This window comes from Euprymna scolopes, chromosome 17, assembly GCF_053919585.1.
Source record: "Euprymna scolopes isolate OS-2025 chromosome 17, ASM5391958v1, whole genome shotgun sequence".
NCBI classification, from domain to species: Eukaryota; Metazoa; Mollusca; class Cephalopoda; order Sepiida; family Sepiolidae; genus Euprymna; species Euprymna scolopes.
The window spans coordinates 29,384,878-29,412,475 of NC_136498.1; the positions used below are offsets into that span (position 1 = coordinate 29,384,878).

At 33.3% G+C, this 27,598-nt stretch overlaps 1 protein-coding gene across 5 annotated transcripts in view; it reads left to right on the forward strand.

Moving 5' to 3' along the window:
- Window positions 1–27,598, forward strand: part of LOC145296722 (mitogen-activated protein kinase kinase kinase 1-like) — a 445,857-nt gene that overhangs the window by 133,745 nt on the left and 284,514 nt on the right. Inside the window, exon 1 of one of the 5 annotated variants that reach the window (XM_080142723.1) lies at window positions 19,581–19,757. The exons of the other annotated variants lie outside the window; for them this stretch is intronic. Coding sequence (XP_079998849.1) covers window positions 19,729–19,757 — 29 coding nt within the window. The 5' untranslated portion in view covers window positions 19,581–19,728. Of the gene's footprint in view, window positions 1–19,580; window positions 19,758–27,598 lie in introns of those variants that run through there. 5 annotated transcript variants of the gene reach the window in all.

Below are 27,598 nucleotides of genomic sequence, written 5' to 3' on the forward strand. Positions count from 1 at the left end.
ACATTTATTAAATGTCATTTAATCACTACAACATCACTTGTTCATTACATTAAACAGTCAAGATCAAAGTGTAGTATCTGTTCTTCAGATGCTGCACTTCATTTTCTTGTTCTCTTTCGGTGGAGGAGAAATCCTTCACGACTGAGACAATTTTTTATTTTTGTACCTTTTCTCCACGTTAAAAAACGACCCTGGTGTCTAACTCTGTCCCGTGGGGAGGCATAGTAAATAGGTACATTAAACAGTCATCATTATACTATAATTATTTTTTGGTAAATATTACCTTACGCTACAACAGAACACCGACCATTCTAATTTGTTTTTTAGGGGTAATTCGAGGTCGCTGAGAACAAATTTGATAATCAAACCCGTCGCAAAGTTACCATCTGCATGGTATGAACCTCTGGATCTTGGGACTATTTTGCGCCATTTCACCGCCTTCAGTTGTGTTTTCTTACATGATGCGTTCGTGTGCGAACGGGCGTAGTGAAGTGACTTATCACATCGCGCAGGAATCTTTAAGCGGTCATTTGAAATAAGTTTTCAACAAAAAAAATGTGGTTCATTTTTTTTTTTTTTTTGTCTTACGTAGTTTTTAATGCATTTTAATTCATCAAAAAAATAAAGTTTTCACGAGCGGTTTACAAAAACATAAGCACCAAACATTATGTTTTTTTTTGTTTGTTTGTTTTTTTTTTGTTTTTTTTTAGGGGGGGATTCAATTATAGAACTTGTGTAGTTTAACAGGTGATATTTTTCGTTCTTTTTACCTTATTATTATTTTTTTAAATAATGCTGTTTTCATCGCCATTCATAGACTTATTTTATTAACCCCTTTTTAATACATGAAAATTTGGTAAGTCAGTTAGACTTTCCGTAAATGTTACCTTTAACAACGAGCACTCTAGTGTATATATTTTTTCTTTTTAGTGGTTTTCTGTTCTGCTAAAAAAGAATATGACATTTAAATCCGGTGCAAATTTACCGCTTAAATGATATTATTATCCGTTTCTTGGGATTATTTTCTTACGTGCAACAGCCATTTTGTAAACAGGCTGCTCACAACGCATGCGTAAAGAAATGTTTCTTCATTATAAGAGCGAAATTCGAAATATTAAATTACAAGTAAAATAAATACTATCTACTTAATTGTCATGTTACAGTAAAAAAAAGAAGTTCTTTTCGTTTTTAGAATTTTAAGCTGTTGTGTAAGATTTTTTCTCACAAGGTTTTTGCCCTTGGCAGAATGGAAGAAAACCAAACACAAATTACAACAAGCTCACCTTAAGACTTCAACGTAAATTTTATTAAAGTAAAAAAGGTCCAAGTTGCAAAAGATGCGTCATCTTCAGCTATCTGCCACTATGGGCTGGTAACATTCCCGAAGGGAATAATATTTCGTCTTCGATAAAGGCTGGGTAGAATTCCTGCTGACGAAGAAATGCGCAGGTTGGAGATGTAGAGGTGTCTTCCAAGATGGACCCTGCATACACGAGGAGCCCTTGTAGAATCAGTCCAATGGCAGACAAGGCAGATCAAACCGTAGACCATTTCATCTTGACAGACATTAAATTGTAGCATAAGCGTGCAAATATAAATTCGCCCTACTTAAGGGCATTGGTAATTGCAATGATAATGTTCTGCTCCACGTTTTTTGGGGGTTTTTTGGGGTTTTTTTTAACATAGGCATCACCATTTATCAAGGCCAAGAGGCCACTCGAGGATAAGGGTTAAAGAGTGTACATTAGAAATTGTTTGGGCATTTAAAACGTCTCGAAGCAGCAAAGTATTTTCGCTGCCTCGATTCGAGTGAGAAATCCACGTGTTTCCAATGCTGTGTCTTTTTAGATTCTGATCTGAAAAGGGAATTTGGCGCCGAGAACATTCTCGGCAGTTAGTTATAACATGCAATTTGAGTGGTTAAAATATTTCCGTGGGCGGAGAAACTGTCTAATAAAAAGCTTGCTTATTTCTGCAGAATTTCTTACAGTTGACTTTTTAGATTTCAATGAAAAACAATAAAGTTTTCCTTCCACCGACCTTTCTGATTTAAACTCGGTTTAAATTATTTCATTAAACTTTGATCTTACATGGTCGTTTTTTTAGTTCTTTTCCACTTCAAGAACTTAGACACCAAGGTCGATGGTCAAATGTTTTTTCTTTTTTTTTGAGATGAGGATTGATAATTCGTAATATTTGGATTCTCCGGACTATTGTTCTCATTTTGGGTCTTATTTTCACATTTGGGTCGATATGTCAGTCTTTTGTGGCTTAAATCGGGCAAATAATTCATGGAGGAAATTACTAACTACCCTTATAGTGGGTCTCTTACATCTGAGCACTTCTAGCCATTTTGGGTAGGCCTAACGTCACTAAATAAGGTTGCGAGTGATATAAGAAAAATAAGGCGTTCAAAATGTTTCTTATCTTAAACTTTATACAAGAAGTCATTTCGTGTAAAAGTTTAATTTATTTTACCCATATAAATTAGAGAAATGCACGATTAAAATGTGTAAACATTTTAATCGTGTAAGAATCCAAGGCCGTAAGCACGACGCATTTAAAAATTAAAAATAAACTAAGATGAATGTACAAAATGTTTAACGATTTTTTTTCAATTTTGATCGATTTTTGACTCCTTAAAAACAATTTTAACTGGCTAAAGACCCATAAAAGAACACTCCGTAAAAAATCCAATCATTTGAGGCCCCCCAGCACCACTCTCAGACTTAGTTTCAGAGGAGATAGAGTTTGAAAATATGGAGACAAACAGACAAACCGACAGACATACATATAGCCATTTATATATTAGATTAAGATCTCCACTGGCAAAAAGTCTGTCTTTACATTTGGATGTTCTTATTGAAAAAATTAACCTTAGCTATCTACAGATCGGAACATTGTCATGCCAGTGTAGAAAAGTTTGTACATGTCTGTATATATATATATATATATATATATATATATATACATACCTTCCTTATAGGTTTATAATGGTACTTTTTTTTTTTTTTGAAAATTTGATTAAATTTTCAATAACAAGATTTTATTTTACATATATATATATATATATATAGTACAAAACTTTGTTGAAATTCAAAGACTTACATTTTTTTCTTTTTTGTAACTTGTTTATTACATATTGGATTTCTTCATTACAGCTGTTTCGTTAATGGGATGGCAATTTTATGATTTTATGTGTTCATAAAAGTCTCCTATCCTCATCAATTCCACAGATGTTATTTCCATTCGATGTTACCAACAAAAAGTTAATTTTGTACATGATAAACCTGATGTTTACGTTTGGGGAAAGGAAATTCCATCCCCACGTTGTTACAAAATTTCTGATAAACCCTAATTTCATATAATATATATATCTAACACTATAATATAACTAACACTATAATCAGCTCCAACAATAGAAAAATCAGCAAAATAAGGAATAATAACGAAGTAGCATCAAATGAAAGTACCTTAAACAAAAAATGTAATTGCAAAATACCTGGGAATTGTCCGTTGGGTGGGAAATGTCTAACCTAGGAAATAGTGTATAAATGCGAGATAAAAACCGGCAATACTAAGAAGATATATCTTGGGGCCACAGGAACCGTGTTTAAGGATAGATATAGAAACCACGTAGTATCCTTTAAAAAGGAACCTGAGATGGAAACTAATAGAGATGGTGTTAACGATAGCAGGGGGGAGGGTACAAGAGTCAACATTAAAAATAAAAGGAGGAATACAACTGCATTAGGTGATTGGGTCAGGGAACTTAATAGAAATAATGAAGATTTTGAATTAAAATGGTCAGTAGTGGATAGGGGGAGGAAGTATAGCCCTGGGAAATCAAAAAGGTGCAATCTATGTTTATTGGAAGCCTTTTACATAGTGAAGTCTAAAGAGGAAATTTTGAATAAAAGACTAGATGCCATACAGTGATGTCTTCACAGGAATAGGTTTCTGCTATCACACCTTAAATGTAACTGAGGTATAACTTTTTACAACAATAAGGATCCTCAGATGCAAGGATTAAATTCTAATGTAGAGTTAAATAGCTGGGAATGATGTAATCTAAATGAAGGATCCAAATCTAATAAGCAAGTATAGGTTCTATTATTCTAAACTGGGTAAGAAATATAAAGTATAAAGCTCATCTAAGAATGGAAATTTTTGTTCCACAACGATGAGCTTTCTGTATTTAGTTGTAGCAGTATTGATGGTGAAATAAGTGATACCCTCTTCAAATCAATAAAACAACTTAACAATAAACTAGCAATTATTATTAAAAAAAAAATTAAATTAGCAATTTGTGGATGGGAAATTAATTTAATTGTTTTTTTCTCATCTGAGATCTAAAGTTTGTAGAATCCATGCTGGTTTATTTATTTTTTTACTTATTCGTAGCTATTGGGTGATTTTGCTGTCATAATAATAATTAGAAGATATATACTATTTTGTTTAGATACCCAAGAATACAACGCACAAATTGTAATTCTGACTTTGAAGACATGGGTAACCCAAGTTGTTATTGGATAAATAACAGATACAGGTTAAACCCATGGGTAAAAAACAGTTTTTAAGATTGAAAATATAATTTATGTTTTTAATTTATTAAATAAGCTATCGTAATTTCTGGGTCTGTTTAATTAAATTAATTATTAAATCATAGACGCTTTCTAGTAATCACCGGACCGAAAACATCAAACGGCCTTAATTATCTCCCTTTAGCTGTTATGGGACCTAATATTGTCCTCTTTTCCAACAGAATTAACTATTAGCAATTAACAACGAAATTGGATTATCTCCCTTCGCAATTGTTTTTAGTAATGATATGGAAACATATTTAATTAGAATGATAATGAATTTTAAAATATTGAATAATGATAAAAAGATTAGAATCCTTTACTCGAAATGTTGTATGAGGATTAATATATATAATGCAGTCTTTTTATTTATTCTCATATTCAATTAAACATTAAACCTAAAATGGTCTTAAATCTAAGTATTAAAACAATTAATAATCTGTAAACATTACTTGTCACTAACGAACAAATACGAAACTAAAATTAACCGTAACGTTAATGCAAGGTTGTTATGGCCATATTATAAATATAGAAATAAAAAATAAAATAATTCTTTTTAAAATTAATTATGTGAAATCAAGAAATAGAGAAATCTAATTTAGGAATTCAATGAATGGGATGTATTAAAAAAAAAAAAAATTTAAATGGCTAAGGGTTTTTTGTGGAAACTTTTTATGACTTTGTTTTTAAATAAGAATATGAAAATTAGATGATATATTAACATTTAAATTGGCTTTTCACGGAGGTTACCTCCAGAGTGTTTGTTTTTTCACATGCTTCTTTTTCCATTAAGGGAATTTTTCTTTTTTCTTTTCTTTTAAACAATGTTCTATTGTCAAGAGTGTTTTTATTCATAATGTCTGAAGAAATGCTGGTTTTTGTAAAAAAATTTTCAAACGCTTGAAATTGTCGATCTGGCATGGAAACAATTGTAACATAAAATGAAATACACTTCTTGTTGCTATCAACACCTTTTTTGAAGTCTTGATTTTGCTTATACAGTATATATATATATATATATTATATATATATATATATATATATATATATATATATATATAATACATACACATGTATACGCTTTTTGACATGAATCCTTTGATTGGAAAACATTTCTAAGGATGACAAAGGCTTGTCAAGCCTTTGGTAGGTTTGTGATATTCAGATAAAGCCATTAACATAACAACAAAGCAATACGTGTGCAAATCATCATATGTCTATTCTCTTGTATTCCTTGAAGACATAGAACATATACCATCGGCAGATCAAGGCCCTGGAGAGGTTCTATTAAATGTGTCCCAGGAGGATCCTAAACGTTAACTGACAATTGCTCACACAAGACACCACTTTTCTACAACAAGCTGGTGTGTGTGTGTGTGTGTGTGTGTGTGAGAGAGAGAGAGAGTGAGAGTGATACATAGGGCACTTGATCAGTATGGGAGATGATGGGTCTCCTGAACCAGCTATGTCAAACTAAAGAGTCCACCGAGGGCCACACTTCTATAATTATAATTGAAGTCGTTTAATCAAAATTATTGTGAAGTTTTGTTTTTGTTTTTAAGTATAAAAAATTCAATAGTTTGGTCCTTTTTTTTTTTTTTTTTTTACATAGACGTCACCACTTATCAAGGCCGATAGGCCACTCAAGGATAAGGGTTAACGAGTGTAGAGTAGTCAAAAGGACAATATAGTAATCGATAGTAATGGAAGTTCGGTAAATTTGTTAACTTAAGTGGAACGGCTCATCAGAAACTTGTTCACGTTGGACTTGAAGACAACCATATTATAGACAGCTGGAAAGCAGGAAAACGGAAGACAATTCCACAGGCGTGCAGTTCTAAGAAAGAAGCTTTGATCATGGAATCTATGTTTAGGTTTAGGTACAGATAAAGAGTGGGGAAAATTATTGATAATGTTTTCAGTAAGTCTAGTGTTTCTTGTGAAAGTTTGGCGAGGGGGGACCATAGATTGAAGCTCAGTTGAACACTTTCCATGAAAATAACGATAAAGCAGAGACAAATTCGCAACATCTCTTCTGTGAGACAAAGGTTGCAGCGAAGAGAAAAGGACATCTCCCACCAGGCCACGAAGTCTATTTTGAACCCTATCAAGGCAGGACAAGTCTTTTCTAGCAGCTCCTGCCCATATGTGGCAACAGTACTCCATCCTTGGACGTATCTGGCTCTTATATAGATAGAGAATTGCATCAGCAGTGAGATATCTACTGGATCGATAGAAGGATCCGACCATTTTTCCAGCGGCCTTGGCAACAGATTTGATGTACGTATTCCATTTAAGATCAGGAGTAAAGGTCCAGCCCAGAAGCCTGTCAAAACTTGAGGCCTCCCCAAGACGAGAGCCATTCATTTTATTTTTTCAAGAATGCAAGTACAAATATATATATATATATATATATATATATATATATATATATATATACAAAAGAATATAAAGAAAGTAACATGCAATATAAATCTGTTCTTTATTTCAATATAACACAAATTTAAAAGGCAACATTCATTGTTCACTTGCATTTGGATGCAACAGCAACAAATGCAATGCACATAAATTGCTATAGTTCAAAATGGACATTTATTATCAAATATTCAAACACTTTTCATGTTTTATTTCAAGGCTTAACACCTTTTGTTGTCAGCCATCTTTGGTATGTGTTCCTGCTTTTAAATTAAAAATTTTATTTTTTTATTTTTCAAGATTATATAAAAATTATGTTACGCTGAAAGTTATACATTCATTCAAGGAAAATATTAGAATCTTACATATAAAAATTATGCGAAACATCTATAATATAAATCTCACCTCTCTATTTAAATGTATGTATGTTTGTATATCTGCTTAAAACTTTTGACAGAGGCGACAGATTTTCACAAGATCAGTATCATTTTGAAGCTCGACCCTTCGGATGACAAATATAAAAAAATTAGCCAAAAAAAAATTAATTCTTTCACCCTCAACTAGGCACTTTTGTACAGGAAGGGTCGATTTTTTTCGCTGACATTTTTTGCAAGTCATTCAACCCTCGCGTTCATGACGTCGCTTAAAAGGCGTTATTTCAACTGCCCATGACGTCACAACCACGGTAGGCACAGCTGTTAGACAGTTTTTGGGGGTTTTTTTCACCTCTTTTTCCTCTTGCGCGTTAAGGGTTCAAGCCTGCTTACTACTCCTATTTTTTTTTTTCTATTTGGCCCAACCAACAGCCTCACACACACCTCCACTTTCTTTTCTGCCTTTGCATCACGGGTTCGAGCCTGCCTACCTACTACAACTTTTTTCTTTTTTTTTTTTTTACTCAACACACACCTCCAAACACCTAGGCAACGCCAGGCACCCAGGCTAGTGTAATCTTAAAAAAAAAAAAAAATAGAAATATTTTTTGCAATTATAATTTTTTTTGTGTGAAAATCTTAAATAAACAATACTTAATTCAATGATAATATCAGTAGTTTGAGAAATTAATTTTTCTTAAGGTTATATTGAATTCATTAATACAGACTTTAGGAGCTTTTTTTATAATGTTCCTGAAAAAATTATGTTTTCTTTTTTATTGTTACAATTTACAATGCTTTATTTTCGTAAAAAAAAAAAGAGCAAAAATAAATTCTTTCTTTTTTTTTTATTGAAAACTATAAATTTAATATAGGCGTTTTTCTTTAAACAAAATAATACATTTCCACTAAAATTCAAATAAAAATAATGGGTTCATTATATTTTGTGATCATTATTAGATAAATACTGAAAATTTTATTAAAATTGGTTAATTTCCTGATTTTTGGTGAATTTTTTAAAGTAAATGGAGGGGTCAAAATGTTTATACATTTTGAGCATTAGCCATTCATTTTGCACGTGCTTAATAATCACCATACGCATTGGATAAGGTTGGTCTTATCAAAATTAAATCAGCCTGTAAAAAATCTAATCATTTGAGGCCCCTAATGTGTGTAATTAACTTTCAAACTGACTTATCTCTGACCAGGCCTTTATTTACCCTTCTTACTTTGAAGACCATTTTTATCACTTCTTGTGTTTTCCTTATCCTTCTCTTTTGAACTGCACCTGCACCACATACAAAGGTCGAGACTGCACTTGCTATCGTAACTGTTCTACATCTAAGTAACCCAATAATTCTTTTCCATTTTTTTTTCCAACATGGCCATACTATTGAAGTGGTCTTTTATGCAACATCTCCCTATACTCTTGAGATTTAATCTCCCTCTGAGGTCATCAGAACTAAGCCTGTCTTTAAGACTTGCATAACACATTCATAATATCAATCTCATAGCATTTCTCTCCATGCAATGAATACCCTCAATTCGCACCTGTTGCGTGTCATTTTTTCTTGGTCGACAGTAATAATATAACGTTGCAATTACACTTTACTTTAATAATTCATAAAAATAAAAACCGGAAAGAAAGAAATAAAATCCGAGTCCACATTTCTTTCTTTTTTAACAAAAGAATTTATTACACATAACTCTCCCATCTCAACACCACTTAAAAAGTCTCTCTCTGCCACATGACCATCTAGACTGGCCGCGTTTCTACCATCTCCAACGGCATGCCGGTCACAGCCGGCTCATTCCCGTTCTCGACTTTACACATCCATTTTCTTCAACGCAAACTTATTTCTTCTCTCCGACCATGTGCTGCATTTTCTTTTCTCCTTTTTTTCCTTTTTTTTCTCGCGCACACTTCCTTATTTGTATATGCATGTTTTTCAGCTGCTGCTGCTAATCTCTTCACAAGGCAGCCATTCTTCACTGCTGCTGCTGCTGCTGCTGATATTTTCTAATGCGCTCATATGCGCTATGTTGCAATAACGCTCTTCTCGTTAGTAAAAGCAGTTCTCTGAACTTATTCCACGCACTTGTAACTCTTGCACTGACACTAACACGTGCTCCTACCTGTGTTCCAGTGGTTTCGTCAAGTTAACAAAACTTCCCGAGAACCTCGATAGCTTTTGTACCTGAACACACTTTGTGCACATCTGAGTTTTCATTCATCTCCATTGTGTGACACTTCTTGCACATAAACTGACTATTCCATCTCAAGCTGTTATTATTTCCACCACACTCCTTGTGTATACAGTCTTTACAAGTGCCACTAAAGATTGAATTGCGCCCAAATCTTTAACATAGACAAATATTACTGAGAGAAAAGCAATGATTTCTATTGTGTAAAATAAATAAACCTATACATCTGTAAAAGTGACAATGTGTGCATGTGTGTGAGGGAATACTTCTCAACCTATATACTATATACAAATTTTTGATCTACAGACTTGAAATTTAGTATATAGGGTATTCAGACATGCAGAAAACTTTTTAATCCATTTTTATCCGAAAAAAAAGAAAGAAAGGGCTGCTAAGGAGTCAAAATTGAAAAATTGGTACTTGGGGGGGGGCATCATATTTTTTATCTGTTTGTCAACTGTCTTACGAGGTTTGAAAGCACTTGGCAGGCTGGTCTAATGGTTATCGTACTTAACTCGCTGTCTTTTAGTTTTTGGTTTCGATCTCAGTTCAAGTATTTTTTATTTTCTTTTTTTTTTTTTTTTTGCAAGAAGTGAACTGTTTAGAAAAAAACATAATACCATCAACGCTCTGATCCCCAGCTGGCATCAATTGTGATGGATGGCTCTCGTCTGGGTGAGGCCCCATGTTTTGACAAGCTTCTGGGTTTGACCTTTACTCCTGATCTGAAATGGAACACGTACATCAAGTCTGTTGCCAAGGTCGCAGGAAAGATGGTGGGATCCTTCTACCGCTCCAGAAGATATCTCACTACTGATGCAATTCTCTATCTATATAAAAGCCAAGTACGGCCAAGGATGGAATACTGTTGCCATATCTGGGCAGGAGCTGCCAAAAACAGCCTATCATGCCTTGACAGAGTACAAAATAGACTTCGTGGCTTAGTGGGGGATGCCCTTTTCTCTATCCTGCAACCCCTCTCCCACAGAAGAGACGTTGCGAGCCTGTCCTTGTTTTATCGTTATTTTCATGGCAGGTGCTCGTCTGAGCTCCAATCCCTGGTCCCCCCTCGCCAAACTTTCACGAGAAACACCCGTCTAGCTGAATCGACTGTGAAAAATTTCCCCCACTCTATATCTGTGCCTAAATCAAAACGCGGATTTCATGAGCAAAGCTTCTTTCTTAGAACTGCACGCCTGTGGAACTCTGTTCCGTCTGCCTGCTTCCCTCCTGACTACAACTTGGATGTCTTCAAGTCTAATGTTAACAAATTCCTAATGAACCGCCCCCCTAATTAAACACTTCATAAAATCTCCTCACTAACGTGATGTACTTGCAATAACCCTTATCCCTGAGTGGCTTCCGGGCCTTGATAAGTGGTGATCACTGTGTAAAAAAAAAAAAAAAAAAAAAATGCACATGTCTCAGTTTCTTTCTGCTTTTTTTTTTTTTTTTTTTTTTTACTTCATTTGTTTTGAAGGAATTTAAAGTTATGCTTAATACCGGGCAATGCCGGGTACATCTTCTAGTAAATACATAAAAATAATAATAATGTTTTACACATATTCACATGCTTTATTAAACTTCTTATGTTCACTAAATAAGCCATGGACAGTGAAATCATGCTATAAATAGATGACTAATTATTAGGACTATGGCAACAGAATATTCTTATCATTGTTTTGACTCTTGAGTATATATCCGACAACGTTAATCGACTAACAACCACATCACTCTATATAAAAGCATATAAGATATCAATGGATACACACTCGAGAGTCAAACCAATGAAAAGAATATGCTGTTGTCCTACCCCTAATGATCACTGCGGGCATTTTCTAGTGTAGCCAATAAAATGAAAAGTGGTCATAAAGCAAATATATAACAATTAAATGTTACCAAAGACAAGATACCTACATGGACAATTTTTTTTTTTGTTTAACTTATTTTGAAGCGTTTATTTGTTTCAAAACACAAATAGTGTTGATTGATGAAGTTATATTAGACCAAGAAGAAAATTGCTGACATGAGATGGTATGTTTCGATAATATGAAATTAAAGACAATACTGATAGAAACCCATCCAATTAATGTCAATGTGACATTAAAAATAAAGAGAGAGTAAAGCTGGTTGGGGCATTGTGTTTAATTTTCAATTTTTGAGCGATTATCGAGATTCCCCAGATGACCATTTCATGTCAGCCACCATTAAATCCTTTTATATTGGAAACTTTTTCATACTTACTTTTGACACTTATTAAGGTTTTATTCCTATTTGATTCACCTAAATTATTTAGAGTGAAATAAGTTTCGGCTTAGTTAAATATTGAATAATCTTTCAAATCTTTTGAGTGCGTGAGTATGCATGTAGAGTAGCCCCAAAAGACCCATAATGATCAGCATCACTTCCTTTAGGAATGAACTTTATGTACTAACGAGGCCCAAAAGCTTCTCAAGAATAAGGGTTGATTAGGTGGATGGTGAGACAACACCATACAGGCTTGTTAATGTTGGTTGAAACTGGATCGAATCTGAACATTTAAAAGAACGGCTCAACAAAAACTTGTTGATATTGGACCTGAAAACAATTGTGGTGTAGTATGCTGGGAAGCAGCCCTGCAGTGTTGTGTTCCACAGACGGATAGTTCTTGGAAAGAAACTTTGTTCATGAACGCTTCATTTAATTTTAAAAAAGAGAAAACTTATTTCCAATGGTTGTGGCTAGACATATTACACGGAAAGGGAGAACCATGCATTGGAGCTCAGTTGAGCACTTAGCATGAAAATAACGATAGAGCAGAAAAAGGCTAGCAACATTTCTTCTGTGAGAAAGAGGCTGTAAAGAAGAGAAGAGGATATCCCCCACCAGATTTGTTCTGTGTAGCTTGCAAAGCTAATACATGTTTTTCTTTCTGAAAGATTTCTTTCATTTTATGTTAAAAAAAATGTAAAAACAGTCGATATTTTCAATAATACAAATGAAAGTTATCTGTTATATCACAATGGGACCTGGTCTCCACTAGGTCCATATGGCATTAGCAGAGTCAATTCAAATGGTCAGCTGCTCTTTCAGCTCTGCAGTGAACTAAATCTTATCACCAACACTTTTTCTCTCTAGAAAAACAAGGTGACCTGTTCCATTTCCAGTCTAAACATGGCCATTTGCTTGATTACGTACGGTGTAGACATGGTGATCTTGGATATTTCTGCAAAGTCAGAGTAATGTGTGGCGCCGACTGTGGTACTGATCATTCAATAGTCAGACGTAAGCACAAAATTTCAATTGGCAAGAAAAGCCATTTCAATGGAGCCAAAGTACCTAAGCATATTGATCCAGTCGTACAAAGTTCCTTGAAATCTGCTTTTAACAAGGTGGATTTCTCAGATTGTGATTGGGAGACAGTAAGAGATACACTATACCAAAAAGGTATTTAAGGTTCCCAAACATCGAGATTGGTTTGCTGATAATTCCAATCTAATTAAAATACAAATTGATAGAAAGTCCAGAACTTGAAGCTGAACCAACTCTTGTGGAAACAGTTGGCTGCATAAAACAGATCAACTGGAATAAAGCTCCTGAGCTGGATGGCATTTCTGTTGAGCTGCTGAAACATGGTGGTGTCAATGTACATTGTGCGGTCCACTCTTTGATACTGTCAGTATGGCAGGGTGACCCGGTTGTCCAAGACTGGATGGATGCCATCCTGATTATGTTGTACAAAAGAAAGAGTGCAAGGTCTGATTGTGGGAACTATTAAGATATCTTGCTACTGACTGTGGTTGGAAAGGTATTTGCATGGCTCTTGCTAAACTGATTGGAGAAGTATATCTGTCCTGACATCCTCCCAGAGTCCCAATCTGGTTTTGGAGGTGGATGAGGGATTGTGGATATGGTGTTTTCTGCTAGACAGCTTTTAGAAAAATGTATTGAGCAGCATATGCCTCTTTGCTTGTGGGCTTAACTAAGGCATTTGACTCAACCGTGAGGCTCTCTGGAAAGGTCTAGAAAAATTTGGCTGTACACCTGCTTTTACGGAAAAGTTCAAGCAACTTTATCAGTGGTCGGCTATCAGAAGAGTTTCCGATTGATAATGGTGTGAAGCAGGGTGATATACCTACACTAACATTGTTTTCTCTCTATCTGACTACTGTGCTCTGGTATGGTTTCCACGATTGCGATATAGATATAGATTATATATTAGATTCTGAATGACTGGAAATGTGTTCAACCTCGGAAGATTCCAAGCCAAAACACTTGTTAGTGATGGACGTGTTAGGGAGCTGTTGTATGCTGAAGATGCTGACCTCGTGACACACTCCCTAGTAGATATGCAATTGGTGATGAATCTTTTCACGAATGCTTGTATCTGCTTCAGACTGACGGCATTAAGAAGACTAAGGTCATGTATGCTCCCGCTCCTGGTGATCTGTATGTGGAACCTGATATCTTTGTCTATGGAAAGCGTCTTGAAGTCATAAAAAATTTGGTCTACCTTGGTAAGTACTTCATCAAATGATGGCACTCTTGATGCAGAAATAAGACAGAGAATCAGCAAGGCATCAGACACATTCGAAAGGTTAAAAGATAGTCTAGTCTGATGGTGATCTAACTCTGACAACTGGAATGTCAGTATATCAAACATGTGTATTGCCACCCTTGTTCTATGCTTCTGAAACCTGGACCCTGTACCAGGTACATGTGAAACAGCTAGAGGGGTTACATCAGCACTGCCTTAGACACATTCATGGTTTAAAGTGGGAATAGTTTTGTCCCTGGTACATGTGTCTTAAAAAAGGCCCAAACTGCCAATATTGCTACCATTTTTATTAAGGCCCAGATGCGTTGGGTGGGTTATCTGGTCTGGCTTGATGACTATTGACTCCCAAAATAGTTGTTTTATAATGAGCTTCTTCCTGGCAAAAGACCCCAGCACAAGCCCAAAAAACATTTTCGTGATAGCATCAAGGAGAGTTTGGAAAATTTTCATGTTTCTGTTGGCAGTTGGGAGCCCCTAGCATCTGATCGCAAGCAATGGAGGTCACTGATATACAGGGGCGCAGAACACTTTGAAGCGTCCAAGATAGACTGAACGAAGCTCAAGAGAGCATGTAGGAAACACCAAACCTTGCCACCCAATCTTAGAGATCTCTGGATCTGTGAGGTATGTGACTGGGTTCAGGCAGGTCTCGTTAATCACATGAGAGTGCAGGATGATACAAGTTCCATTGATGTTGGTTTCATCCAAACCAATGATCATCATCAGTTTCATGTCTGTTTCAGAGTGCACAAGCTGCTGGCAGGATGGAAGAATCCTCTTCCGGTTAGTTAGTTTGAAGAGATTAAGTGACCTGCCCCTACTTGATTTCGTTATGCGTTTTGTGTATGTTTAGCTAAAAAGAAAAAATACGTAACAAAGACCCAAAAAGGTGGTATATTCTTGATCGGCGTTGACTCGAAATATAAATAAAAACATATTGAGGATAGAGGGGCAGCTGGGTCAGTTTTTGCTGGAGTTTGGGGGGGGGGATTTTTAGTCATTTTATGTACTAATGCAGACTCCTTCCTCAGGTGGTCCCGAAAGAGAAATGGACTGGGCGGAGAAGTAAGAGGTGGCTTGGGAAAAGAGGTGTGAGAAAGAAATTTTAATAAAAATATGTTATACTTTTGCCCATATATGGCTGGGTAACTAGTCTATATATAGAAAAGGCAAAATGTGTGTTAGTGTGTGCACATTTTGTGTATGTCCAACAAAGGCTTTTTGGGGGGAGGCGCTTGGCGGGGAGGTTACTGTTTCTTAGAACTTTTTACATGCTACCTAGATTATAATATCTACGATTCATGAAACAAGGTCGCATATATTTTTTATTTGGGCGACTTTTACATGCTATTTTTGCGATATTTCTTGGTCTCTGCGTGTTTCTTTGGCTTTTCTGTATAAAAAAGCGAAACTGAACCCGTAGCAACACCAAGCTTCCTGGCACTCATGCCAGGGATGTCCAGGAAAGCAATCAGCTTTGATCAATGCATCCAAAATCCATCATATCAGACAATTGCTATTCATTTGGACACTCCCCTTTATATGGAGGAGCTGGTTTTCCCCAACGTCTTGCAGGGAAACGCAGAAACTGGCTTGCAGCCAAAGTTAATTTCATTCCCCTATGGCGTGATGTTTGACCTCATTAATTTATGCACCTGTCACTTAACTTTTTTAATCCTTAAATTAAAACGTTTTTCAGTTTCTGTCCCGTTGTGGGTGAGGGGTAAGATGCCAGGTTTTTTCACACTTTCTTTTCCACATTTGCTTCAAGGCTTCGGGTTCAAGCTTACCTACCTACCAAAACTTTTTTTTTCTTCTTTTACACCTCCAAATACCCGGGCAACGCCGGGAACCTACGCTAGTCTACAATAAAATGAAAAATGTGCATTTAAGTAGTTTTATCTTTATAAAAAAAAATAAAACGCGGATGGTGAATTTCAAGTTTAACAAATTCTTTTTTCATTATCTTTTATTTATTTATTTATTTATTTTGCATAGGGTTTTTAAAGTTCAGTTTAAAACATTACAGTATTTTTCGATCAAGTTGATAAATAAAAATGAGAAATAATGCAATATTACTGGGCAACGTCGTGTTGGGTAGTGTTTTCCCTTTTCTTTTTTCTTTTTCCTTTTCTTTTTTTCTTCTTTTTCTCTTTCTTTTCTTTCCTCTTTTTTTCATTTTTTTCTTTCCTCTTTTTCTCATTTTTTTCTTTCCTCTTTTTTTCATTTTTTCTTTTTTTCTCGTTTTTCTTTTAAATTTGTCTCGTCTCTTCAAAAGCGGAACAGAATTAATGTCATTCTGTCCGAGGAAACAAATTTATTTTTAGGGCTCCATAAAGCGCTAACAATGTGTTTATTTTTTTTATTATTATCATTTATCTCCTTCAAACAAAGCAACGTTGCCAACATGTTTTGTTTACTACGTCTCTACACAAGAATTTGATAATACGAAGGCCGTCCCTTACCCCTCCTTTTTTTTTTCTCTCCCACTCCCCCTTTCTCTCTCTCTCTCTTTCACTATTTTTTTCTTTCTCTTTTTTTTGTTATCGCGTTTTCCTTCTTTCTATTTTTTTTTTTTTTAAATCTTTCTTACAATTTTTTTTTAACTAAAATTGATTCAAAGAAAAAAGATTTAGTTAAAAAAAAAAAAAGTCGAAATGTTTTTGAAGTAACTGATATCCAGATTTACTACTATCGAATAAGCTGCCCCACTTCTCGTTATATTATGTTTACGTTTTGGAAGTCACTATATATTTTTTTTTTTTTTTTTCGATAGGGAGGGGGATGATTTTATTTTTGCATTATGGACCGTACTGAAATAATAACGTTATTATATTGAGAAATTCTGGAAAAGAAGGCGGGCTTTTTTCTTTCTTTCTTTTCTTTTTTTTTAACTATTCTTTACTTTCTCCTAAAAATTTAATAAACGAAAAGATCTCATAAAATTGAATTTAACTTGAAAATTCCCCCCCCCCCCAAAATGGTACTAGTGCAGTATGCAGTAGTGCAGTGCACTTATTGATCCGTGCTGAATTAATAATGTTATTATTTTAAAAGCCGTTCTTAACAGAAAAAATATTTTGCATAAGTTCCAAAAAGTCCAAATGTTGTTTTGAAATAACTGATTCCTAAGTTTACTACTATCGACCAAGTTGACTCTCCCACACCATTCTTCTCGTATCTTAAATGTTTACATTTTGAGGACGCCGTTTAAAAGAAGTTATATATTTTCTGTTTGGTTTTATTATCACGTTCATTGAAAAGAAAAATAGTATAAATTTAAGTTAAATCCTTTTTATTTTTATTTATTTATTTATTTATTTATGTTAGATTAACGATTATTATTTCCTTATTCGATAAATAAACCCAATATGCTCTTCTGTTTTGTTCTTTTTAGCGATAATGAATGGCAATTGATCCCGTTTCAATACTAAACCAATGCCATACGATACGAATACAATACTGGAGAAAAATGTTGAAAATGTCTTCTTTTTTTAATTTTACGGATTTGAAATAAATAAATAAACACGTGTTCGACTGTTCGGTATGTTATATAAAAAGAACCCCCCCCCCCAGTAATTTATAAATAACAAAAAATAATGTTCTCGTGTACTTATTGTAATTAGGAGGGAACATTCTCTATTAAAAACGAGGAAAAAATATGCTTCGTCAGTGTTCGTACGAATGTTTGGGTTTATTTCACAATCCACATAGGTACGAAAATGTAAAAAACAAAATCACACATATATATATATATATATATATATATATATATATATATATATATATATATATATATATATAAACAAATAAATGTTATCAAAGGCAAGATAAGTTACTTTTCTATCTAACTGGATTAGTTTTTAGTGTTTTTATTTAATGTAAAATGTTTAATCGGTTCAAAAAAACAAATAATGTTGAACGCAACGGGAGAACAAGAAAAAATGGCCACGATATATCTTTATATCTTTGGAGTCTTGACAATCACTTCAAAATAAGAAATAAAACAAAATAGTGATAGAAACCCACTCAATACATGTTACCGTGACAGATAATTATAGTTTAATTTGTTTTTGATGGGGTGAGTGTAGTTTCAACGAATCTGTTTTTGTTTTGTGTCATCTTTGTGCCATTTTTACACCGGGCAACGTCGGTACACGGGTCCTGCTAATTTATAATAAACCCGGTTTCCGTATTGTTATGACATTACTCCCTAACAACTTTACTTTTTACTTAAAACATGTTTTAATATTAAAAAAAAATCACGAAGTTATTGCAAAGTATACGAGGAAAACTAGACCGGAAAAATGTGGTTGCCATCTTTCTAAACAAGCCGAAGTAGGTTGACTATAAACAAAAAGGTTGACTAAGGAAGACAGATAAATCCAGTTCATAACTTTGTATTTTAACTAGACAATTATCAACTTGGGTTATAGCTCTCCCTTAGCTAGTTTCTTTCTCGTTTTGTTTATAAAGATGGCGAGTTTTTTTTTTTTTTTTTTTTTTTTGGTTTTTTTCTGCATAGTTTTTATTTTGGGCGTTTAATGTGCACGGTAACCGAATATTATTTTCATTGTTCACTGAATAACTAAATTTTCGAAATTGATTTTTGTTTTTTGTTTTAAAAATCTTAGCAAATCTGAAATCTATGTTTATGTAAATATTAAGTGTTTGAAGTTATTTACATCCAATACTTTTAGAAAGATTAATGCAACATTACCTTAACGAAATTAGTTTTACTTTTATCATGTGAATTTGGTTCAAATAATCATTTGACTATTATTATTATTATTATTATTATTATTATTATTATTATTATTATTATTATAAAAAAATAGTCTTCCTGTTTTAACTTATTTTAAAGCGTTTATTTACTTTAAAACAAAAGTAGTATCAGTTCTGTTGTGCAAACGAAAAAAAATCAGTTTTGTTATACCAATTTAGATCATCGATAATCGCTCAAAAATAGAAAATTAAGCAAAACACTGGTAGAAACACATCCAATAAATATCACCAATTGTGCGAAAATGTAATATTTTATCAGTATTTTTGTTTAATTTTAGATTTTTGCACGATTATCGACGATCCATATGTATGTGGCAAAACCGCCATTGTTTTCGTTATAACTCAACAGATTTGACACTATTTTTGTTTCAAAGTAAATAAACACTTTAAAATAAGTTAAAACACACACACAAAACTTATACAGGTAGGTAGAAGAGTAACTTAGCTTGCCTTTGGTAGCATTTATTTATTGTATATTTATTTTTTCGCCTTTTTTTGTTTGTTTTGTTGGCTATTGTAATATATGATATCGTAATAATTCTCGAAATCATTTCATGAAAATAATGATAGGTTTATAAAAAGAAAAGAAAAAAAAAGGTGAAGCAAAAATGAAAGTGCTGGGTAGATATATATATATGTGTGTGTGTGTGTGTGTGTGTGTGTGTGTGTGTGTGTGGAAACACGCCCAAGTTAAATATTAAGTAATTTTCGTTGAATTTCGTTTTTGTAAAATGTCTATCTTAAAAAGAAATTTTCACTTGGAAATGTTGAAATTATCGACAAATTGATTAATAAGTTAATCTTAATTTTGATAATCGTTATCGACGAAATGGAATTTAACAAACATCGCCATTCAAGGTAAAAAAAAAAGAAACTTTTTTACATTCTTTTCTGTGTTCATTATTTTGCAGGCAAAATTTTACTTTTTGCCCCCATACTCTCAATGATAAAAATAAAACTTAGATTTGTTTGAACGCCAGCATTCTATAGATTTTAGACTCCAGGGTTATGATTCACTTTTTTCTGGTGGGGAGTGGGGTATATACAATTGCTTAAAAAGAAAATTGAAAAAATCCCCAGCCAGAACTAGTATATTTAAGCTTTTCTTTTCTTATTGTACCTATTTACAATGCCTCCCCACGGGACAGAGTTAGACACTAGGGTCGTTTTTTAATGTGGAGAAAAGGTACAAAAATAAAAATTGTCTCAGTCGTGAAGGATTTCTCCTCCACCGAAAGAGAACGAGAAATGGAAGTGCTGCATCTGAAGAACAGATACTACACTTTGATCTTGGCCAACACGAAAAAATATTTAGGTGCTAATGCAGAGAGTGATCCGCGCTATTTTTAAAATCGTATTTCCAAGTTTAATTAAAGTTTTATGATATGTTTTATTTATTATTCAATTGTAAGGTTGAAGTACAGAATAGGTACAAAACACCCTCCCCTCCCCACGTTAAGAATGGCTTTTTAAATAATAACGTTATTATTTCAGCACGGATCACTCTCTGCATGAGTACCAATATTTATTTTATATTATTTATTTATTTAAAAAAAAAACTTCATTAACTCGAAATACGGTTAGCAATAAGAAAAAAAAACTATAAGTTCAGTTGTGTGTATTTTTATTTATTTATTTATTTATTTATTTATTTCTAATCTGGACTTAATGAAGGGCACTCTTATTTAAGTTTACATAATTTACTTACATAGCTTAAAAGAAAAAAAAAACTTATACTAGTTAAAAGTGGAGAGCGAAAGTTCAAGCTAACGAATTCGGTCAAGGCCTTTAAAAAGTGAGGGAAAGAAAAAAAAAGACGCAAATGGTTAAAAAAAGAAAGAAAATAAAAGAAGAAATAACGAAATAAGATTCAATTTGAGAGAAAAAAATAAACGAGAAAAAAAAGCCAGTAAGCACTACGTTTTTAAACTTAATTTTTGGAATAGAACTAGAAAAAGAAGTCTTTTTTTTTCTTGTAATTTTGTGTTATTGAAGACACCTATATAGAAAATTGATATTTCAAGTTGTAAGTAAAATCAGTGCTTGTTAAGATAGTCGACAGATCGATTTTTAAATATGTCGTTTTAAGCAAAAACAATATTACGTACTTAATTGCCACGTCGAAAATAGTAATATATCAAAAATTACGAAAATTCATCCAGTAGAACAACTGCTATTATGTTTTTAGTAAAATAAAGTCTATCGCTATAGGCAACAAATATTTCAGCCATGAACAACTAATCTAAAATATTCGAGCCGAGTTATGTCCCCTGTGTGAAGAATCTTATTTTATAACGTCTAAGAAAAATGCAATTTTACTCAAATTTTCCGTACAAATTACGTTTAACTTTCTACTCTGAATTTTCGTATTTTTTGGATATATTACTATTTTCGGCGTAACAATTATGTACGTAATATTGTTTTGGCTTAAAACGACATATCAAAAAAATATATCTGTCATCTCTATCTTAACAAGCACCGTAAAATCAAGCAGTTTACTCTTCGAGTTTTATTTTCTATTTTTTTACCCGTCAACGCCCTATGAAATACATGAAAAAATATTTTAGTGAGAGTTCACTTTACTATTACTATAGAATTCTAGCGTCTTGACCATATAACACAGAACAGAACCAATAACTATTTTTTTTTTTTTCAAACTGGCTGCTACAAAATTTATTTATTTTTTTGACACCCAATTGATTTTTTATAGGCACGGCCAAAACGAAAGGAAGGCGTATTGATGGAGTCTCTCTTTAAAAATCTACCAAAAATCAAGTAATTATCCAATCAATACGAAATTTTCACCTATTATTAAATGAAGAATGAACCTTATAATGGTATACGTTTTTTTTATATAATCGATATACATATATAGCCTACAACCCCCCTTCTTTATTTCTGAGTGCAAACATGCTTAAAATAATTAGCCGAAACTGAGCAAAATATATTGTGTGGATGGTGAGGTTTGTAGATAAAAAAAAACAAGCAAAAAAAAAAAAAAACGCAACTGTGCACGTATCAGATTTTAAGGTTGAAAATCTTAATGTTTAATGTTTTATTTTTATCTTTTGTATTTTGAAATGTGAAATTCGGTGAATATGTTAATAATAATTATCTTTCAGATTAGCAAAATAAAAAAAATATATATTTTTTCTTTTTTTTTTTAAAGCGAAAAACACTACTTTTAAATCTTTGAAAAATAAATCAATAATTTTCTTTTAGTGAGCCTAATGTTGCTAATATATCATTAGATAAGAAATGATGTAAACACTATGGTTTTCGAGCTGAAAAAACATGTTGCATTGAATAAAAACACGAAAAATGTATCCAGTTTGGTAGAAAAGTAACTTATCTTGCCTTTGATAACATTTATTTGTTATATATTTGTTTTTTGACAACTTTTTCGAATCTATGTGTACAGTAATACAAACCCTTGAAATTTCATACATTCTTAAACGCAAAAAGAAAGAAAGAAAAAAAAATCCGAAAGCAAGCAAAGATGATCCACAGTTTTGTATCCTGTGGAATGTTATTCGGTTTAAATGCCATCTCCCTCCCCACATCACTGGGTCGTCTCAGCCCCTTTACCCTGCCCCCTCCTCGTGGTGCTTTCGTGTTTCAAAGATGACACAATCATTTCAAATTGTTGGGGTGTTAGTGTCAGGCGTACAATAGCGGGCTTAACGATTGATTCAACTAAACTATGGAACACACATGATGCAAAAATTTGAGTTATAAAAAATGAGGCTGAATACTTTATTTTAGAACGGTCGTAAATACGCTTAAATATATTTTAATTCATGCAGATTTTGTATTTATTATTACAGAACCAATTCTCTATTGAATATTATATTGTATCTAATGTATAGTACTCATTTCAAAAGTTGTTATTATTATTATTATTATTATTATTATTATTATTATTATTATTATTATTATTATTATTTTATTTTTTAAATAACTTGGGTGGCATCAGCTAGAATCGAAATCAAAACATTTAGCGCTTCTTCAGCCGCGTTTCTTACCGCTTGAATTAAACTATTTAAAGCTACCTTTAAATTTGCGCATGCGCAGGTTGTAAAAATATGTCGGCAAGATGAAATGAACAGTTTGCATTTTAACTTACCGATATATTTATGTGCGTGTTATTCATCCATCCAAACAAAGATTTTACTCATTGTGAACCATCCTTGGTGTATGATTACTATTTTCTGTTAATTTCAGTGTTATGTTACCGGTAGTTTAAGAGTTTATTGTTTAAATATTTACACACACACACACACAATATTTTATTTATATAGATTAGCAATACCTACCCAGCCCCGGAGTCTTTTTCACTTAAAACGAACAAAATTTTTTTTTTAACTCTGCCGTTTATTTTTATCCAGTTATTATTTATTTGTTTATTTTCTAAAGAAGAATTTGAAAATTACATATAATTATTACGCTTTCATTTGGTCATTAAATTGTAATCTTGGATAAAATTACAGAAGAGTTCAATCTCAGGAATTGGAATAAATATCATTTCTAAAACTCACTGTGTCTGTATGTCTGTCGTCTGTCTCCGTTTTTACAAATTGCATCTCCTCTGAAACGAAAGGTTGCAGAGCGGCGTAGGTCTAGTCAAATAATTGCATTTTTGTCGACCGTTTTTTATGAGTCTTTAGTCGGTTAAAATAGTTAAGGGGCCAAAAAGTGGGGTAAAAATGGAAAGAAATCAGAACTTGTAAATAATACAATAAATAACTTTTTGCCAAACACATAAAAGTTTACTTTTCCACCGGCCTGTATACTTTTAACGTTCTGAAATTGTTTTTTTTTTTTGTTTTTTTTTTTTTGTTTTTTTCTTCAAAATTAGATTTCGTTCAAAGTTCACTTTTTCGATACGTGTTGTTGGTAGGGCTTCATGTAACAATAGTGTACTATAGCTAAGAAGGAAACTAAATATGGACAACAAATAATTGTTACCAAAGACAGTAAAAGTTTGTTTTGTTTTGTTCCCATATTTTCATAATTTTATTTTGTATTCTTAACTCTTTGAAACCGTTTTTAATTTAAGATAGTTTTCTAAATTTAAGGAGAGGAGAAAGTAGACGTTTGGTTTCAACAACAGCTTTATAATTAACTAGCATTATAATTAACAGCATGCCTTTATAATAGCTTTATAATTAAGTAGCATGCCGCGTGACGTTGCCCGGTTGTAAAATACCCTTAAATATGATATTTCAATTTATGCAGATTTTGTATTTGTTATTATGGAGCCAATTTTCTATTGATTATTATATTGTACCTAATATATAGTAGTGATTTCAAAAGTTTTAAAAAGAAATCTGACTTGGGTGCCATCAGCTAGAATCGAAACCAAAACATTTAGCTATCAGATAAATACTGTATTTAAACACTTGTGTATTAGTTGCGACATTGAATCCAACGATTTTTTTTTAATGGTAAAATCGTACAGGCGTCTTATCTAGATTTAAATTATATATATAATTCTTACATTAAATAGCTTCATGCTTTTTCTGAAGCGATTGCTATTAAAACAAATAATAATGGCGCTAACCTGTGTACTAAGTGATTGTTTGTCAACGACACAAACTCTTTCAAACAACACCTCAAAAAGGATGAGTACTTCTTTTTTTTTTTTTTTTTTTTTTTTTTCATTAAAAAGATCTCAAGAGACTGTGATGGGTTAGAAAAGTTTTTTCGTTGTTCAAAATAAATCTTTGTTGTAAAGAAAAATACGTTTAAATTAATGTTTTTTCTTAATCTTGACTTTGACGATGGTTTTGTTTGGCTCGATTTTTCCCGTTTATTTTATTTTATTTTATTTTATTTTTACATAGGCATAACCACTTATCAAGGCTCAGAGACCACTCGAGGATAAGGGTTAAGAGTGTACAGGAGTTAATTGGACAATATAGTAATCGTTAGTAATGGAAATTCGGTAAATTTGTTAAGTTAAGTTAAGGCTCATCAAAAACTTGTTTACGTTGAACTTGAACACAACCATATTATAGTCAGCTGGAAAGCAGGAAAACGGAAGACAATTCCACAGGCGTGCAGTTCTAAGAAAGAAGCTTTGTTCATGGAATCTACGTTTAGGTTTAGGCACAGATAAAGAGTGGGGGGAATTATTGATAGTGTTTTCAGCTAGACGAGAGTTTCTTGTGAAAGTTTGGTGAGGGGGGACCATAGATTGAAGCTCAGTCGAACACTTGGCATGAAAATAACGATAAAGCAGACAAACTCGCAACATCTCTTCTGTGAGATAGAGATTCGTTGTTTATGTAAATCTCATTATTTGGCAAAAGTCAGTTAAGTTTGGTTTAAATTGTCTAGATTTTTTTTTTGTTGTTGAATTGCGGGTATGTGTTGGCTGCCGATAGTTCTTTCTTCTTTTGGGAGCTCTACATCTTCAAGTTATGATAGCTATGCTCAATGTGTAGTTAGCAGGTGTCAGGACTGTACCAAAGTGGCACTCACCCTAGGCATGTTTAACCAGCTTCCTCTGAAGGAGGAAGTTTCATGGGCATATGAAATTCACAAGCAGTCCCCAGTCACATGTATATCCCCATCAGGGGAGTCATGAGTTTTTTTTTGTTTTGTTTTTTCAGAGAGGTGTTGACATACAGTGCCTGATCCTGGTATTCCCAAATGGCCACCCATCTGGTACTGGTTTCATCTAATGAGAACTGGTGTGTTAACACGATTATGCCGTATAATAAGATGTCAGGAGAAGTATATACATCTTTCTGTGTGGTACTCTGGAATTTTTCTGTGAACTCTGAAGACCTCAGGATGAAGTCCTAAAAAAAATTCCCGTAGAAATTACTGCACCATATAGTTTTATTGGTCATTGTGTGATCAAACAACCTCATTAGCGTTGCTCTCCGCCAAAGAAAATAGATATCCATTTTTATAACTGCTGCAAGATATGCAGATTTTGTATTCTCACTGTTCCCTTAAGTGCAATTGTCTGGATCTCTTTTGCACTTGGTTCACCGGGAATATTAGTTAGGTAGGACCAGGTTCTTCTCCATAAACCCTGTAGCACCTATGATAACTGGTATGATCTAAGATTCCAGTTTCTTTTCATATCATACATGAGACCTTGATATTTGGTCCGTTTCTCCCTTTCAGCTCTGTTCAGACCGCCATCATTAGAACACTCACTTCAACCAAGGTTGCCACTCTCTCTGACTTATGAATTGCTTTGTGGTTGGCAAATTTGCTACATCCCCTGAAAGTGTATTTTAAGATTCAGAGATCCTGATTGAGAAAGTGACCCTCCTTTAGTTCAATTTTTGTATGTCTAGAAAAGGCTTTTTTCACCCACGGTCCTTGGGGGGGGGGGGGGTTATTATCGCTTAGAAGTGTTTATATCCCCCCTAGATAATAATATCTACGATTTGGGAACGCAGGTCGCATCTAGATTTATTTACGTCAACTTTTACAAAATTCTTGCTATTTCAGCCCGTCTTGTGTTCGTTCAGCTTTTTTGTATAAAACCGAAACTAATTCAAAGCTCAGAATTGTTCTCGGTAATCGCACCAGGGCGGGGGGGACGTCCAGTAGCAATCAGCTTTGATCAATGTGGGATCAAACTCCTTATATCAGACAATTGCTATTTAATCTGGATAATCCCCTCTTTATGGGGAGCTGGTTTCCCTCCCCCCCAACATCTTGGGGAAACAACCAGCCAAAGTTGTGTAAACAAACCCAAAAGCTGCTCCCCCCCCCCGCAATAAAAGTTAACTCTGCTACTTCTATTTGACCTCATATGACTTCATAGAAGTAGTAGAGTTAACTTTTATTGCGGGCACGTGTCAATTCTGTTTTTAATACTCAAATAAATAAATTCAAACGTGTTTCAGTTGCTCTTTATTGGCCGAGCGGGTAACGTGTCAGGTTTTTTGCACACTTTCTTTTCCACCTTCGCCTCAAGGCTTCAGGTTCGATCCTAACGACTTACCAAAACTGTTTTTTTTTTTTTTTCAGCCCCCCCCACCCCCAACACAAACACCCGGGTAACGATTTTTTTAAAAGAAGTTTTAACATTGTTTTTTTTATATATATATATATATATATATATATATATATATATATATATATATATATATATATATATATTAGTGTATTTAGGCAGCATTCCTTCATTCAGGCAAACATTATTAAAAACAACAGAGATACCTTGCTTAATGATTCTTTTTTTCATTTTTTCGATCTTTCGTAAGATTTTTTTTAACTTCAAGATGGAAGGTATTTACAAATGTTCCATGGTTCACACGAGCGCTTTCGATTCTTTCTTGAATCATCATCAGGTGGAGATAAAATATTAAAAATAGAAGTGAAATATATAGTTACGAATGATAAAAAGAGTCAATGAAAAGTCGATTGAAATATACATTTACGAGTAATAAAAAACTCGATTAAAAATTAGGATGATAAAAGGCAATGTTAGTAAAACTAGTCGTATACTGGTTATGCTAAACATTTCAGCACATTATTGCTACTTTCAAAATTAATGCTATTTATAGATGGGTGCTGGGTTTTTATATATAGTGCTTCAAGTATTTAAAAAAAAAAATAGCATTAATTTTGAAAGTAGCAATAATGTGCTGAAATGTTTAGCATTTTTTTTATTTTTTTTATTTTTATTACATTTTCACCCCAAACAAGGCAAATTGCTACTTTGG